The sequence below is a fragment of the Xenopus tropicalis genome, chromosome 4 (assembly GCF_000004195.4).
Source record: "Xenopus tropicalis strain Nigerian chromosome 4, UCB_Xtro_10.0, whole genome shotgun sequence".
NCBI lineage: Eukaryota > Metazoa > Chordata > Amphibia > Anura > Pipidae > Xenopus > Xenopus tropicalis.
In genome coordinates, this window is record NC_030680.2 from 125,723,380 (window position 1) to 125,738,169 (window position 14,790).

A 14,790-nucleotide genomic window follows, 5' to 3' on the forward strand; every position below is an offset into this window, starting at 1 on the left:
AAATCCGTATGATGGATACCAAAAGTAACATCCTACCACACTAAGGTTCCTACTGTAACACCCTAGCATACTGTGGTTCCCACTGAAACACCCCAGAATACTTTTGTTGCCAAAATATCTCAGATCCAAAGATTCATTATTATGCAAATACATTTCTAGGTGAATTTAATTCATTCGCCACTTAGTTCTTTGGCCAAAAATCTTCTGGAAGAATCCCAACAACTGTTTTCTGTGGGACTTTTCAATGCAAACTTGAGCTCCTGCAAAAACATTAGAGAGTCTAGGAAGCCCTGTCAAGTCCTGAATTGCCCCCCAGCTGGGCTACTGCTCTCAAGTAACCCACACAAAGATGGCAGAAGCAGATGGCAGGGAACATGCAGTATGTTCCGTCTATGCTCTGTTAATATAGGTTAAGGTGAGGTTGTTTGCAGTTGGGCATGGATGTTGCGTGTAATTACTAGAGGGTTAGATTGCTTTGAATATCCAATTACATAGAGTTTCTTTTATGTGTGTCTGCTGAAGTACTTTGCTTTACTGCACATTTCCCTTGCCTGCAGGCATCTGGCAGCCTTTAAAATGGAGTGAAATAGTTTCTGTAAGGGTCTCATGTCAACCTTCAGGCATCTCAGATGCACCTGTTCCTGTCAAGTTCATAAGGCTAGTGTTACAGGCACATCTAGCATGGAGACAGTCAGGTATTCTCTAACGCAGTCAGTCATGAATCCATCCGACAGTCAGCCTTGCCTGCAGGATGTATACGTTTTCCTGTAGATAATGTTCTACCGGATTCCATGGCTCAGCAGTGGTTAGAAGCTTATTGGGACACAATGGAATTACTTTTAATACTAAGTTGGAACTTGCAAAAAGAGGAAGGGTCTGACTTAAACTGTTGTTTCTCTGCAGCAATAATAAACGTTTTCCTTGTACCAGGGTCAGTGGCAAGTTGTGTGGGGCAGCAGATGAGCTGGCAAGTACCTCATTGCAGAGCCTGAGTGCACTATCAGAGTTGCCAACTGATCCGAATCAGAGAAAGCTAATTATCAGCTTTATCTTACATGGTGCACAAGGCCGATAGAGCTGTCTACACCTTCCTCTAGTGGATAAGCTTGTAGAGGGGTTACAGCAGGTTAGGCGAATGAGAAGAAAGTCTTGGAGGACATATAGTGCCATCAGAGGTTTGTGTGTTACAGTAACAAACAGATATGTTCCTTTCCATAGCTTGCAGTAAGCTGATTCTCCTATATTGCTTTTAACCACAACTGAAGAAAGGTGCAAATGGTATGGTCCATCCATGGTTCCAAACTTCCAGTATATCCTACACAATGTAGAAGAGAATGTTAAACCAGATTACACAGATAACTGCGGCGTGACACGTTTTATAAGTTCTTGTCATAGTGTCCCTGTTGGTCTGACAGCAGCTTCTTAGACTGTCTGCTCTGTTCTACTTCTGCTGCTTCTACAGTTGCTATTAAGAGATGTGAAATGCTAAACAGCCAATCCCTAGAGATGGCGTGCCAGCATGTGGGGCATCATGTCTGTGCCCATTTGTATCCTTTGTACCTGTCACGCACCATTAATGTTTACACAAAGTATTAACCAGTCACACTGCAAATACATGGGCAACTATATTTTGCTTAAAGGGGAAGTCTACCCAAAGCCGTTTTCTTTGCATGATGAAAGATATATAATTTGAATTGTTTTTATTGAAGTGTAAATTTGCCACACGAATTGCACTGTGATTTGTGCAGGGCCTAATTTGCTACTAGACAAGGTACAAAATACTCTAATATGATACTAATATGAATTCAACACCAGGCCTTTGCTATAATAGGTTTAATAAGGCACTTGCCACTAGATGACAAGGAATGGGCTGTACCACATGAGAATTCATTGGCAGGGGTACCTTGACTTTAATTTGTGACAGGGCCTCTGAGGGAAATGAAGGCCAACTGCATGCTGAGTTCAATTTGCTACTGCATTAGTATGTAATATCTTTGACTGGGTGTAAACTTTATCCATCGGGGCCTTGTGTTGGAGAATGTATGTTGTATGTTAATGATACTCATTGATTAATCTCTGCTCCTTTTGTCGCTGACCTGTTTATTGTGCTGTTGCAAAATAAATACCGTGAGTAACCCAATCTGCTATCTGTTTCTCATTAGAATGTCCGTAATGAAGGAACACCGTGACCACTAAGACCAGACGAGCTGCTTCCTACGCTGAAACAGAACACCAAAATGGATATTAGGTGTGCTGCACTTTCCCTTCCCATGCTGAGGACTATAATGGTGCTGCTTATGGCTTCTTCCGCTTGGTCAGTCTGGCCTAGCGATCCAATGGAAGTTGTTCAGGACTGGGACAATCAGCTAGAGGCCTCCATGCATTCGCTGTTCCCTGAAATTAAAGAGGCAGTGGCACCAATGACAGGAATTCCAGACAGTTCTGCTGTGGTTGGCAGGCCCTTTAAAATCCACATCCCCACAGAATTTCTCGCTTCCAGTGGAGAAACAATCAAGGTGAGCACAAAACATGGTCTAAAGTGATACAGTTAAGGGTGTAACTTTGCCTGTACTTGTCATTCCTTAGTCTACAGTAAAGACTTACACCCCCCCCCCCATATGTAGTAAAATGCACTAACTTTACCCAGGATCAGTAACCTATAGCAGCCACAGGTGACCTGTAAATGCTTCTAGCTGATTGTTTGCTATGGGTTACTGCTCCTTGACATAGTGCCTTTTATTACATAACCTCCATAGCCTAAATATCAAGTAGCGGGTTTTATCCATACTGAGATTAACAAAGCCATTTCACTCATGAGACAGCTGATTAGTCATTTGGTCCAGACTTTAGTGATATAAATGGCTAGTTTAGGGATAAACAACTGACAGCCCTCAGATCTTGCTGAACTTAAACTTCCAAAACCCATCAACAGCCTTTAGCTGTTAGTAGTGTACAAGGTGAGGTAGTTTAGCCCAAGGGTAATGGTGGCGATATACGGGTCGTTAAAAGCTGCTGGTGGCCTTATGGAGTTGGCCTCATGGCCAAAAGAGCAGATCCTAAATGGATTGTTCACCTTCAAATCAACTTTTATTTTGATATAGAGAATGCTATTCAAAAAAAAATTGCTGTTAATTTTTATTTGTGGTTTTTGATTTATTTTTGTGCTGCAGTTCTCCAGGTTGGAATTTCAGCAGCTATCTGGTTGCTAGGGTCCAATGTAACCTAGCAACCAGACAGTGATTTGAAAGAGAGACAGGAATATGAGTAGTAGAGGCCCTAAATAGAAAGATGAGTAATAAAATGTAACACAAACAATATAATTGTAGCCTTAAAAAGCAATAGTTTTGTGGCTGCTGGGATCAGTGACTCTAAAGGTACCCGGGCTGGTGCTGTTCTCTCTTAACAGGGGCACCAGCCCATGGTAGAGGGTAAGTGATTAAAGTCACTTGGGGGTGCCTAACATTAGGCTTTTCTTCTCATTTAAAGTGTATGGCTATCTTTATTCTATGGAGCGAGAAATCACTCCCCAACTGAGCTATTATCCTGCATGGTTGTCCTGCCAGAGGTTAACAAAAAATCCTCTGCATTCTAGCTCAGTCTGTCATCCCCCTCCTTTGTACTGATCTAATGTAAACATAGGGGTTTAACTTGCACAAGGTGATACCTCTCCAACAGGTTTGTGCTTGTGCACAGTTGAATAATATATGTATGGGAATGCTTGGGCCCCAGTATTGAAGATTTCCTGCTAGCAGCTTTTGTGTGTCTAAGCGAATGCATGTAATTCAATCACTATACTTACAAGGCAGGATTTTCTTCCTCAAGTTTTCTCTTTCTTTCTTTCTTTCTTTCTGTTTGTCAGAAATGATGTACCGCTTTCCCAGCTGCTGACAAATACCCATGCTCACAAAGTAAATTCAGATGAGGTTGTGCAGCTGTTACCAAACCATAAACCCCAAGCAATCTTCCCTAATTACCAGTATTGTGAGTGCATTGGATTGTTGGAATGTGGTGAATTTAACAAAGATGTTATTCAATGCCACTCACGTCAGACTTTTTTTTTCCATCCCAGCCCCCAATGAGCCCTTATTTTCTGCTTGTTCTTTCCAAAAGCCACTTCCAGCACCGAAAGCAAAGATACTACAAATTTATTCTGTCCTCCAACCCCCATGTAATTGTTTGGATCCATTTCATGTGTGCATTGTTTCTTGGACATTAGTTCAAATTGCATATGGGGTAGATTAGTACTATTATAGACACCACTTAAGTGCAGGGTTCCCCCAGTGTTTTTTTTTTACCTGTAAGCCATATTCAAATGAAAAAAAGAGGAGCATTAAAAAGATTAATGGGGTTGGCAAATAAGAGCTGTGATTGTCTGGTTGGTTGCCTCTGTGTTGAGTGGTGGTACACCTGGTTTTTATTCAGCCAAAACTTGCCCAAAGCCAGGAGTTCAAATGTAAGGCCACTGGGAGCAACATTCAAGGAATTTGTGAGCAACATGTTGCTTATGAGCCACTGGTTGGGGATCACTGTCCAGGAGTCTACAGCTAAAATATAACCGGCTGCTCTGAGGAGAAGGCCTGTGGCTGCCACCTTGTATACAGTTTACAGTTATGCAAGTAAATATGGTGCCCTTGGCTGAATAGCCTCGTAATAGGCTATGTGCTGGAGCAGACTATTGGTGAAACTGTGTTTGTAAAAACCATAAGTGAGAGCTGAGAAGTAATGGCCTATGTTGTTAAGCAGTGCAATTACTGACAGCAGTGCCTGGGCTCCTCTCCGCCATATTATGGTCACACTGAGCATGCAGTGCTTTATTGCTTTTAGCTAGCCTACATGGAATCCTTTGCCATAGCTATTCAATTTATTCATTATATAAAACTACAAATCAGTTAATGGTATGTAGTATGCTGAATTCAGTGAAACAGAATTATAATGCTATAATGTATATCTTGGTTATTGGGCACTCCATACAATGTCTGTAGCCACCAGTGGTTTATGGTGCATGGTGGCCCAATGATCCTGACTGGTTTGTCAGTTGGGCAAATTTAAAAGTTCATGTGCCATGTTGCCCAGTTTATGGGGCATCAGCAGATAAAGAAAGCGGCTGCTATTTACTTCCTGCTGTTTAGATTCTTTGGGCTGTCAAACCCGAACGGAATGGATACCATGGATGGCCTCTCAGTTTGGCCCGGGGGCCAGTTGTTTGGATACCATACAAGATCAGCTTGTGCATGACTGCCTTGGGCTATCATCTTTATTCTTGCTTTATTCTATAGTAAAAACAAGTCACTCTGTTCCTTCATGCAGTCCCCTAGATTTATGTACAACCTTATGTCCTCTTTATGGGTTTGGTGGTCAAACCTTCTGCCCTACCCTAAGGGCTCTGGCACACGGGGAGATTAGTCGCCCACGACAAATCTCCCTTGTCACGGGCGACTAATCTCCCCGAACTACCATCCCACCGGTGAAAATGTAAGTCGCCGGTGGGATGGCACACGCTGCACAGGCGATTTCAGCAAATCGCCGAAATTGCCTTGTGATTTGTCGCGGGCGACTAATCTCCCCGTGTGCCAGAGCCCTTAAACATGCAAAATAATGTAGTTTTTATTGCTCTGGGATACTTTTTGTTTTTCTCTGGGTTCTCAGCCTATTGGACAAGAGTGCAGTTGTTGATAATAACTACTCTAAAAGAGCAAAGGATATCAGTTGGTTTTTAAAATACAGGAGATTACTCATAACTTCCTTTAAATCACAGCCGAAAACCTCTGAAACAAGGCATCAATGAAGCCCTTGTCTTAGCATGTTTGGGCCTGTGAATGTGTAACTGCCTGGGCCCCTGATGGATCTTTAAGTGCCCTTTACCTGTAGATTCCCTGCTTGTACAGCACAGAGCTCTTATCATAATGTATTGTGAAGTACTAAAATGGTGAACAGGGAATGCTGTGTCCTAGCGCCGTTAGATTTGGAGGTCACCTTGTTCAGCATGAACGACTACTTGATATTCTAGACTTCAAAACAGAGACAGGCCTGTGTTAAAGGCTTCCCTGTCTTAAAAGGAGAGCTTGTTTGCTGCCGTAGGAGCTGCTCTAATGTGCCATTAAACACTCCCTGGAATTCGCTGGCTTTGGGGAACCTTGCGTCTCTCCAGCAACCGTGTATGAAATGTTGGGTTTTGCCAGAAAATGCCGTAATGTGTGGGGTTGAGGGGGTTAAAATCAGCTTTAGTGCATGGCAGCAGAAGAACATTCATTTTAGCCCTGTAGAGGGGAGAAGCATTCTGCATCTGTTAACAGAACAGTTTGACTTACATAGTCTATATTTTGACTTTCCTTTGATTTATTTACTAAAATGCATGGGTTATATTATTCCTCCTAGCAGTGCCACAGTAGGCATTTATTAAAGGGCCCCAAAGGGCCTTACTTTCCCTGACACCTGTTCCTTATTATTTCTCAATGGCATGCAAGTGAGGGGTGTGCAAGGGGGCACCCCTATGCTAAAGCCTTTTGTACACCCCTTGCACAGAGGGGTATTGTTCTTTGCACACCTTTCTGGGAGTGCAAGGGTTTGCGCCTGTAAGTAGAAAGTGAGTCTTCCTGGGGGATCATTGTGAGTAGAAAACACAGCACTTTGCTCCCTGTGTTTAATAAAAAAATTTTTATACTTACTCATTTGGATTAAGACTTTAATGTCCTTCCTAAATAATACACACAGAGCACTAAAAACTTTAGTCACATGTTCTCTCCCTCCTTAGTGTGATAGGTCATCTTCATCACCTCTGTGCTGCCTGTGCTCTCAGATTTAATCAACAAGCACTGCCATGGTGCAATTCCTTTCTCCCAGGCACCTTAATGGCCGAGTGGGTGTCAGCATTTCCCTCTTCTCCTCCTTTCCTCCCTTGAATCAGGTGGAAGTGAATAGCATGCAAACTGTTTGTGCCTCTTGTGCTTTGTAATCTGAAAATAAGCAACACTGCATGATATTGTTTCCTAATTGTTGACCCCCCCCCCCCCAAGGAAATCCTTATAAATATAATCATCTGTCCTACCCTTGCCCATTTGCAGTAACCTTGTGATTCGCCAAGCTTGTGTTTGATATGCAGCTGACCACCAACAAAAAAAAGCCAGTTTGTTCTTATTTTATTTAAACCTTTTATGAAGACTGAATGGGCAAGTTAGATTAGGGCTTTGCCAGCACTATAGCAAAGCAGACAGTGATCAGCAGAATGGTGCAGTGTTTTATGTTGTAGCCATTCCCAGCAGAGAAATAATGCTATTTTTATCTTTTCCCCAACTGATATTCAAGTGCTGTCTGAAAGTGATGACATGCAGCTCAGGAACTGATAGGGGCACATGTACCTCTGAATTGGAAGTGCTGGAATGGGCCAACATATTGTTTGTTAAGAAGAGGGGCACTAGGGTCTTTTCTTTACTCGACATTCCGAATCTGCAAGATGCTCTCTAAATGAATTGATAGAATGAAAAATTCCTCCAATTACAAAATACAATGTATCCTTGTATCTATTTATCACAGATATGAGATTGCTTGTCAATGGGTGGATCTCAAGGGATGTGGAAGAGTGGTGCGACCCAACTAGACTGTAAACACATGCTAAGGGCAGGCAGTGGTAGACTAAAGCTGGCCATACACTCATTTGGTAAAGCCATTAAACGAGCAGATCATTTCTCAGTATACCCACCTTGAGGTTCGAGATATTGGATTCATCCAAAAGTTTGGCCATCAAGACAAACAATTGAATCATATTGACAGAATGCATGGCCAACCTAAATATCAGTTGGGTAGGCCAGTCAGAGGGCCCAGTACACGGCCCAATAAGCTGCCGACATGGTCCTTCAGCAGCTTTCAGCGGCCTGTGTATAGCCACCTTAAATCTTCAGTCCAGGCAGGCTAACTGTGATCTCAAGAATCTCAAAAGTGTCTTCTGGGGGGCCTCCATAACTGTGTATGGGTTGGTATGGTACAGTTACACTATAATGTATCTAATCCAAGCAGTACATTATATTACTTGCCTACAAGTCCCTTTCTGTTTTTTGTGTTATTGGTCTTTCAAGGGAACAATCTATACATCAAGTCTTCCTAAACAGGGACAGAACAAATGACTGATCCCCTGTTTGCTACACACTGTAGAATGGTGTTGTTTATCCATGAGCCTTCTCCTGTACTGGCCTGACGGTGGCTAAAGACTAAAGGCTGCCATACACTGGCTGATTCTAGCTGCCGATATCGGTCCTTTAGATGGGCTTTTTGATGCGGTCTCTGAACCCGGACACCTATACCCGTCTTTCTAATTCGATCATTTGGCCCCAGGGCCAAACGACCAAATTATCCTGATATCGCCCACCCAGGTGGGGATATCGGGAGAAGGCGAGGTTGCCAAGCTAGCAGATCTTAGCGTGTATGGCCACCTTTAGGCTACAGACTTCTGCATGTGATTGTTCATGCTCAGCGCTCACCGGTCAACTTCTTCTTTTTTTTGGTTCTGTTGCCCTTCTCTAGGTTGCTTTGTACAGTAGAGCTTTTTGAAACCCATGGATATGCTCTGCTGTTGATGCCACATCCCACCTTTTATCACACTGTGGAATGTTTGGCACATATCTACATGACATGGTTTTGCACACAGAATGCAGTGATTTCTTCATCTGCCCACATAGTTTTTCACTTATCGCTGTAAAATGTGTTTCAGGAAATCCTGCAAAAAAGCATTAGTAGTGAAGTAGTCCTGGCAGATCCGCCAGTGGCCCTTTGAGGAAATCCTGACATTGTGACCTGTTAACAAGGTCTGAAGGTCATAGTAACCCCACTGGTCTTTCTGTATTGTGTTCCTTATTCCTTTCTCCCTACTCTATTATAGTAAAATCCATGCACATAGCATTGTAGCTGGCAATTTAACCATTTTTACCCAGATGCCATTTAGTTGCAGCCCATGGGTCAGCAGCATTGATGGCATGTCTTGCAGTCCCATCAGACTGGAGCTCTTTGTCAGAATTGTTGATGTTGGCAAACACGATTTGGCCAATAACTCTCTGACCCAACTTGAGAGGAGCCAATGGTTTGACCCCTGGGCCAACAATTATATCAGAATAGGAGCCAAGTGAGACCAGTAAGGAAAGGACAAATCTCTCACCTGATGGTCAGATTGCTCCATACATAAACCAGTAAGCTGCCAGTTCATCCTCAGAGACTGAGGAGGCTTTTATTGGCCTATGTATGGCCACATTTATCCAGAGATCAAAGGCTGCGTATGAAACGGTCAGTTTCATCAGTGAGAATTTAGCAAGGCAGTCTCGGCCAGGTTTTTGTCTTTAGCGGTAGAAATGGAGGCCAAGCTCCTGTTTCGTGGGAAGATTTAGAGCGTAAGACACGCTGGGTTCTGGCTGCTTTGTAAAGGGAAACTTCAAGTGAAGGCTAAAAAGGCCAAGAGAGTTTTACACAAAGCATATTTTCTCTAGTCTCCCAACTTATCATCAGTTATTGAAATTTATGTGTTTGTGACTGCTGCTGGCTAGAGACCGAAATGGCTACAGACTGAAACTGCAGAGCAGTAAGGGCAAAACTGTCTCACATCCTTACGTTATATTTAGTACACTCCTGCCCAGAATTCCATGTGGCTGACTAGGATATCATATTAATCAGTACAGTGTTCTTAATATGCGTCAGAGACTAATAAAAACCTCACTGCCTTTGCCTCCCCTCATTTAAATCCGCAATCAATAAAAGCCTAGTGGTAATCGGCTTCAATTAAAATGGTCAATATTTTTAATATTGGTTCAGTTTTATGGATCTTTTAATGGTTTTTATGGTTTTTCAGGAGTTTGGCTGGTTTAACCTCTCAACTCATGGGATTATGAACTCTATATTAAGGAGAATAAAGATCCAGATTTAATTGTTCACTCTAATTGGAAACTTTTGTACAGCGCTATAGAAAACTCATAGCAATTTCCCATTTTATACAGCACTACTAGTGCCTTGCTGTGCAGGATAGCAGAGCATGAATGCGTTCCATTTATTCTGGCAGATTGTATATCGGATCAAGTACGGAAAATAATATAAGCTTTATTGAAAGTTGAAAGGATAAATGTTCACTTGTTAAAATACGTTTATCTTTACTTTAGTTTCATGTGTATTTCTGTATATCTGCATTTATAAATTAATGGAGGTGGCCATACTGCTTGCCTGCTTTTGAGTGAATACCTTCTAAAAATACTTAGACCAAGGCCCTTAACAGAGAAGGTCCCACTGCCATGAATACATGCATATATGCAGGGAAATGCAGTTATTTAGGGATAAATAACAGAAACCTTAATTATAAATAGTAAATGTTTTTCCATCACCTATTTAAAATAACAGAGACTGCCACTGAGATTGGGGGGGGGGGGGGGGGGGAGGTTATTGTAGTTTAGGAACACAGAGGCAAGATGAGAAGAAGATGATGATTGGGATGATGTGATGGATGTGATGAATTCATCATCTACTTCTCATCCTAAAACATACAACTGAGCCTGGCCCTCCAGCTTTTGTAAAGCAAGTGTATGTTTCCAACACATAAACTGTGGTTACAGGAATATTGTGGGCTAGAGGTTGAAGAAACTTGCAAACTATTGTTTCTGTAGAGCTTGGTTGGTTGGAAAGCTTGACAAGGCAATGCTGAGTTAACTGTCTCGCTGACCTAGATTTATAGAAAGAACATTGTTTTTATGATAAAGCTTTATTGTTTGACCCATGAGTGCTTGAGGGACACAGCTAAGCAATAAACTGCTTGGCACTTGATAGTGCATTTGAGGGAATGCATATCCACTACAGTGGAGAAAATACAACTCTTTGATTACAAAAAGTGGGGGGTTTTCTTAGTACAAAAAAGCTCCTTCCGCTAGAATAGGCTTAAGGTGGCCATACATAGGCTGACTATAGCCATTTAATCATGCATAGACCGAAGAGAAAAAAAAACTGTACATTCGCCTTTTTATGGTGATAGTCTGTCAAGTTGCACTGATAGATGAACTTTTCCGGCCAGACAGATCTACTGCAAATCATTAGGAGCAGTGAATGATCTATGGAAACTGACACCTGCCCAACTGCTGAATTTGGACATACATAGCTTGTTTTAGAAAGATGTATACAGATTTCAGTTGTACATGTTGCATGCAACAATGATATTGCACGATTGTTTAATAATTTTTTTTTTTTTGTTCTCTTCTAGATTTTTGAAGTTGGAAAGGAGATTTTGCCATCTTGGTTACACTGGGAAGCTAATTTTTTGCAAGGTCTTCCCCTTGATGGTGACAAAGGGGTCTATGACATTTCTGTAGCCTCCATGCGCCTGGCACCAAATGGAAGTTATGTAACCCAAACCGCAGATGTTTTCGCTGTAGAGGTTCATCCTGAGGACCACAATGAGCCTCAATCTGTGCGAGTGGCAGGACAGGAAACCGCTGAAGCAACTCCTTTTCTATGTGGCACCGATGAGCCAGTAACAATTCTGACTGTAATTTTGGATGCGGACTTGACAAAAATGACACCAAAGCAGAGAGTAGATCTTCTAAACAGAATGAGGGACTTCTCTGAGGTAGAACTTTATCATATGAAATTAGTCCCAGTTGTAAACAACAGACTGTTTGATATGTCTGCCTTCATGGCTGGGCCAGGAAATGCAAAAAAAGTAGTTGAAAATGGAGCCTTGCTATCATGGAAGCTTGGGTGTGGAATGGATCAGAACACTGTTCCAAACATCAGTTCTGTAGAGGTTCCTGCTAAAGAAGGCACAATGTCTGCCCAGCTTGGTTATCCTGTTGTAGGCTGGCACATTGCAAATAAAAAACCCCAAATGCCTAAGCGAATTAGAAGGCAAATATATGCCACACCAACGCCTGTTACTGCCATTGGACCACCTACTACAGCCATTCATGAGCCTCCAGAAAGAATTGTGCCAACTCCCACTTCTCCTGCAATTGCTCCTCCAACCGACACAACAGCTCCTCCAGTTCGAGAACCTATACCTCTTCCAGGAAAACCAACAGTTACAATAAGAACAAGGGGTGCTATTATTCACACTCCCACTCTTGGTCCAATCCACCCAACTAGGATAATAGAAACTACTAGCATAGTTCGCCCAACTATCACCAGGCACATTTTTGTAGAACCAACTGCTGCAGTTACACCTCCTTCTACCACTACAAAGAGGCCAAGAACCACAATGAAGCCGCCCACACCACCAACTACCGATTCTTCTACCACAACAACAAAGAAACCCACCAAAAAACCAAGGCCCAGACCCCCCAAGCCTCTTGCTACTACCAAAGCACCGTCCACAAAAGTTGAGACTACATCGCCAAGCCGTACACGTCCTTCTACCAGTGGAGTACCCAACACTGACCCTGAACTTAAAAATCATATTGATAAGGTTGTTGCATGGGTGGGTACCTATTTTGAAGTTAAAATTCCCCCTGACACATTTTATGATAAAGAAGATGGCACCACTGATAATCTCCAGCTCTCTTTGGCGCCAAGACAAAAGGCTGGCCTTGGAGAGAAGATGTGGGTAATGCTCAATAGCACTAGCCAGGTTATGTATGGAATGCCTGACTATACACACATTGGAGACCATGAGTATTACTTGAGAGCTGCAGACAAAGCAGGACGCACTGCGGTGGATGCTTTAGAAATCCAAGTCCGTAATCTGTTCCAAAAACAACCATCCACTGTTAAATTTCATGCAAAGTTCCACGGGGATCACAATGCTGTCATTAATGACATTAATAAGAAAATTCTGCTAGTCAAAAAGTTGGCTTTTGCTTTTGGTGATAGAAACAGTAGTTCTATTACTTTGCATAATATCACCAAAGGTTCTGTGGTCGTGGACTGGACAAACAATACTTTCCCTGTAGAACCGTGTCCAGTAGAGCAAGTAGAAGGTGTCGGCAAAAAGATCTACGATGAACGTGGCAGTCCTCGGCAACATTTTGTTAACGCAGTGGAGCCGGAATTTAAACTTTTAAATATTTCTTTATCGTTCTCGGGGAGCTGTAAGCATAAAAAATTCAGGTACATACCTATGAGAGCAGAGGAACCCATACCCACTGCAGTGGCACCAACCGTAGCTGTAGACAGAAACCTGGAGAAGAGAAGTGAGGATGATGTCTACCTTCACACTGTTATTCCTGCGGTGGTGGTGGCTGCCATTTTGTTAATTGCTGGCATCATTGCTATGATTTGTTACCGGAAGAAGAGGAAAGGCAAACTGACAATAGAGGATCAGGCAACTTTTATTAAGAAGGGTGTTCCAATTATTTTTGCTGATGAATTAGATGACTCCAAGCCTCCTCCTTCTTCCAGTATGCCACTGATTCTAAAGGAGGAAAAAGCTCCCCTTCCTCCTCCTGAGTATCCTAATCAGAATGTTCCAGAGACAATCCCCCTGAACCAAGACAGCTTGGGGGAGTACACACCTCTTAGGGATGAGGACCCCAATGCACCCCCTTATCAACCTCCCCCACCCTTCACAGCACCTATGGAAGGTAAAGGGTCACGCCCCAAAAACATGACCCCATACCGGTCACCACCCCCTTATGTACCTCCTTAACGAACAGTGTGCTGAGTGAGAGGAGAAAGGGGGCTGTGAGTTCCAAACCAGTGTTGTCCGAAGAGATTGATAGCCTGCAATCTGCTGTCGGGATAACAGGAAAACTCTGCTGTTCTAGGCAAAGAGTAAAGACCTGGAGACTTTTTATAGTAACTCCACATTATACATGCCTCCTTCACAGATTGTGGAAAATATGGGACATATGTCATTTGCCTAACGATTTTTTTCGTATTGGTATTCATACAGATGTGTGCTCCGTTCTAGATATTTAACAGATTGCAGGCTTTAAAGACACTAAAGAGGAAAGTGATTGGACGATATGTTCAGCACTGGGGTGGCCTTTTGTTTCTCTGCTGTTTGCCTTTAACACTAACTGTATTATTATTATTTTTTTTTCCTTTTATTTACGTGTGTCTAGAGCTTCAGGTCATAACAAAATGGTATGACGAAAGGTATCTTGGAAACGGAACATCAGAATTTTTACATTTTTACATTTACTCCTGTCTTCTTTCTATATAAAGGACAGCTATCTATACTTAAAAATGAAAAAAAAAATCCAGCCGTGTTTCAGAAAGTTGTATTCCTGTGCATTGACTTTACCTGATTAGAAAACATAGTGCAACACCAAGTTACTGCTTAAAAACCTCCTTTCCCTGGCAATTCTGTGCCCGGAGACCGGCCCATAAACGCCATCGCCCTTGGCAAGACATGGCAAGCGTTCTGGTCAGGAGCTCGTGCATGCAAAGCCTGTTATTTTTGGCTTGAAACGCTTCTTTTATTGAAACACAGCCATGGTATTTTTTTTAGGTAAAGATACAATATTTAATGTTGTTTTAATTCTGTTGCCCCTGCCCCGCCATTGCCAGAGATTCAGTGGGCAGTAGTCTCAATCATTTGCTTTTCTGCACCAACCCCCATAGTCACAAGGAACCACCTGACACACACACTGGTGCTCTCCCCCCTAAAATGGAAGATAGCGAGCAATCACTCTTTTTTTTAAAAGAAAAAAAAAAAACAAATTTTTGATACAGCCTCAAATTGTTTTATTAAAAAGAACTTATAAAATAGAAACGCTTCAAGCTATTTATATAACCGAAGGCGTAACACGAGTGGTGATATCGCTTGCATTTTCTGCTTTCCATAGGCCACTGTCAACATTTTAGAGCCATATTTTATGTTTGTTTTTTTGTTTTTTT

The 14,790-nt window shown here is 42.3% G+C and overlaps 1 protein-coding gene across 2 annotated transcripts in view; it reads left to right on the plus strand.

The window, feature by feature from the left end:
- Positions 1 to 14,137, plus strand: part of dag1 (dystroglycan 1) — a 140,634-nt gene extending 126,497 nt beyond the window's left edge. Inside the window, exons 3-4 of one of the 2 annotated variants that reach the window (XM_031900079.1) lie at positions 2,163 to 2,516; positions 11,216 to 13,630. In XM_031900079.1, coding sequence (XP_031755939.1) covers positions 2,238 to 2,516; positions 11,216 to 13,594 — 2,658 coding nt within the window. In that variant the 5' untranslated portion in view covers positions 2,163 to 2,237 and the 3' untranslated portion in view covers positions 13,595 to 13,630. Of the gene's footprint in view, positions 1 to 2,162; positions 2,517 to 11,215 lie in introns of both variants that reach the window. The other variant, NM_001016518.2, reaches the window with a different exon arrangement.
- The last annotated feature ends 653 nt before the right edge of the window (positions 14,138 to 14,790 follow it).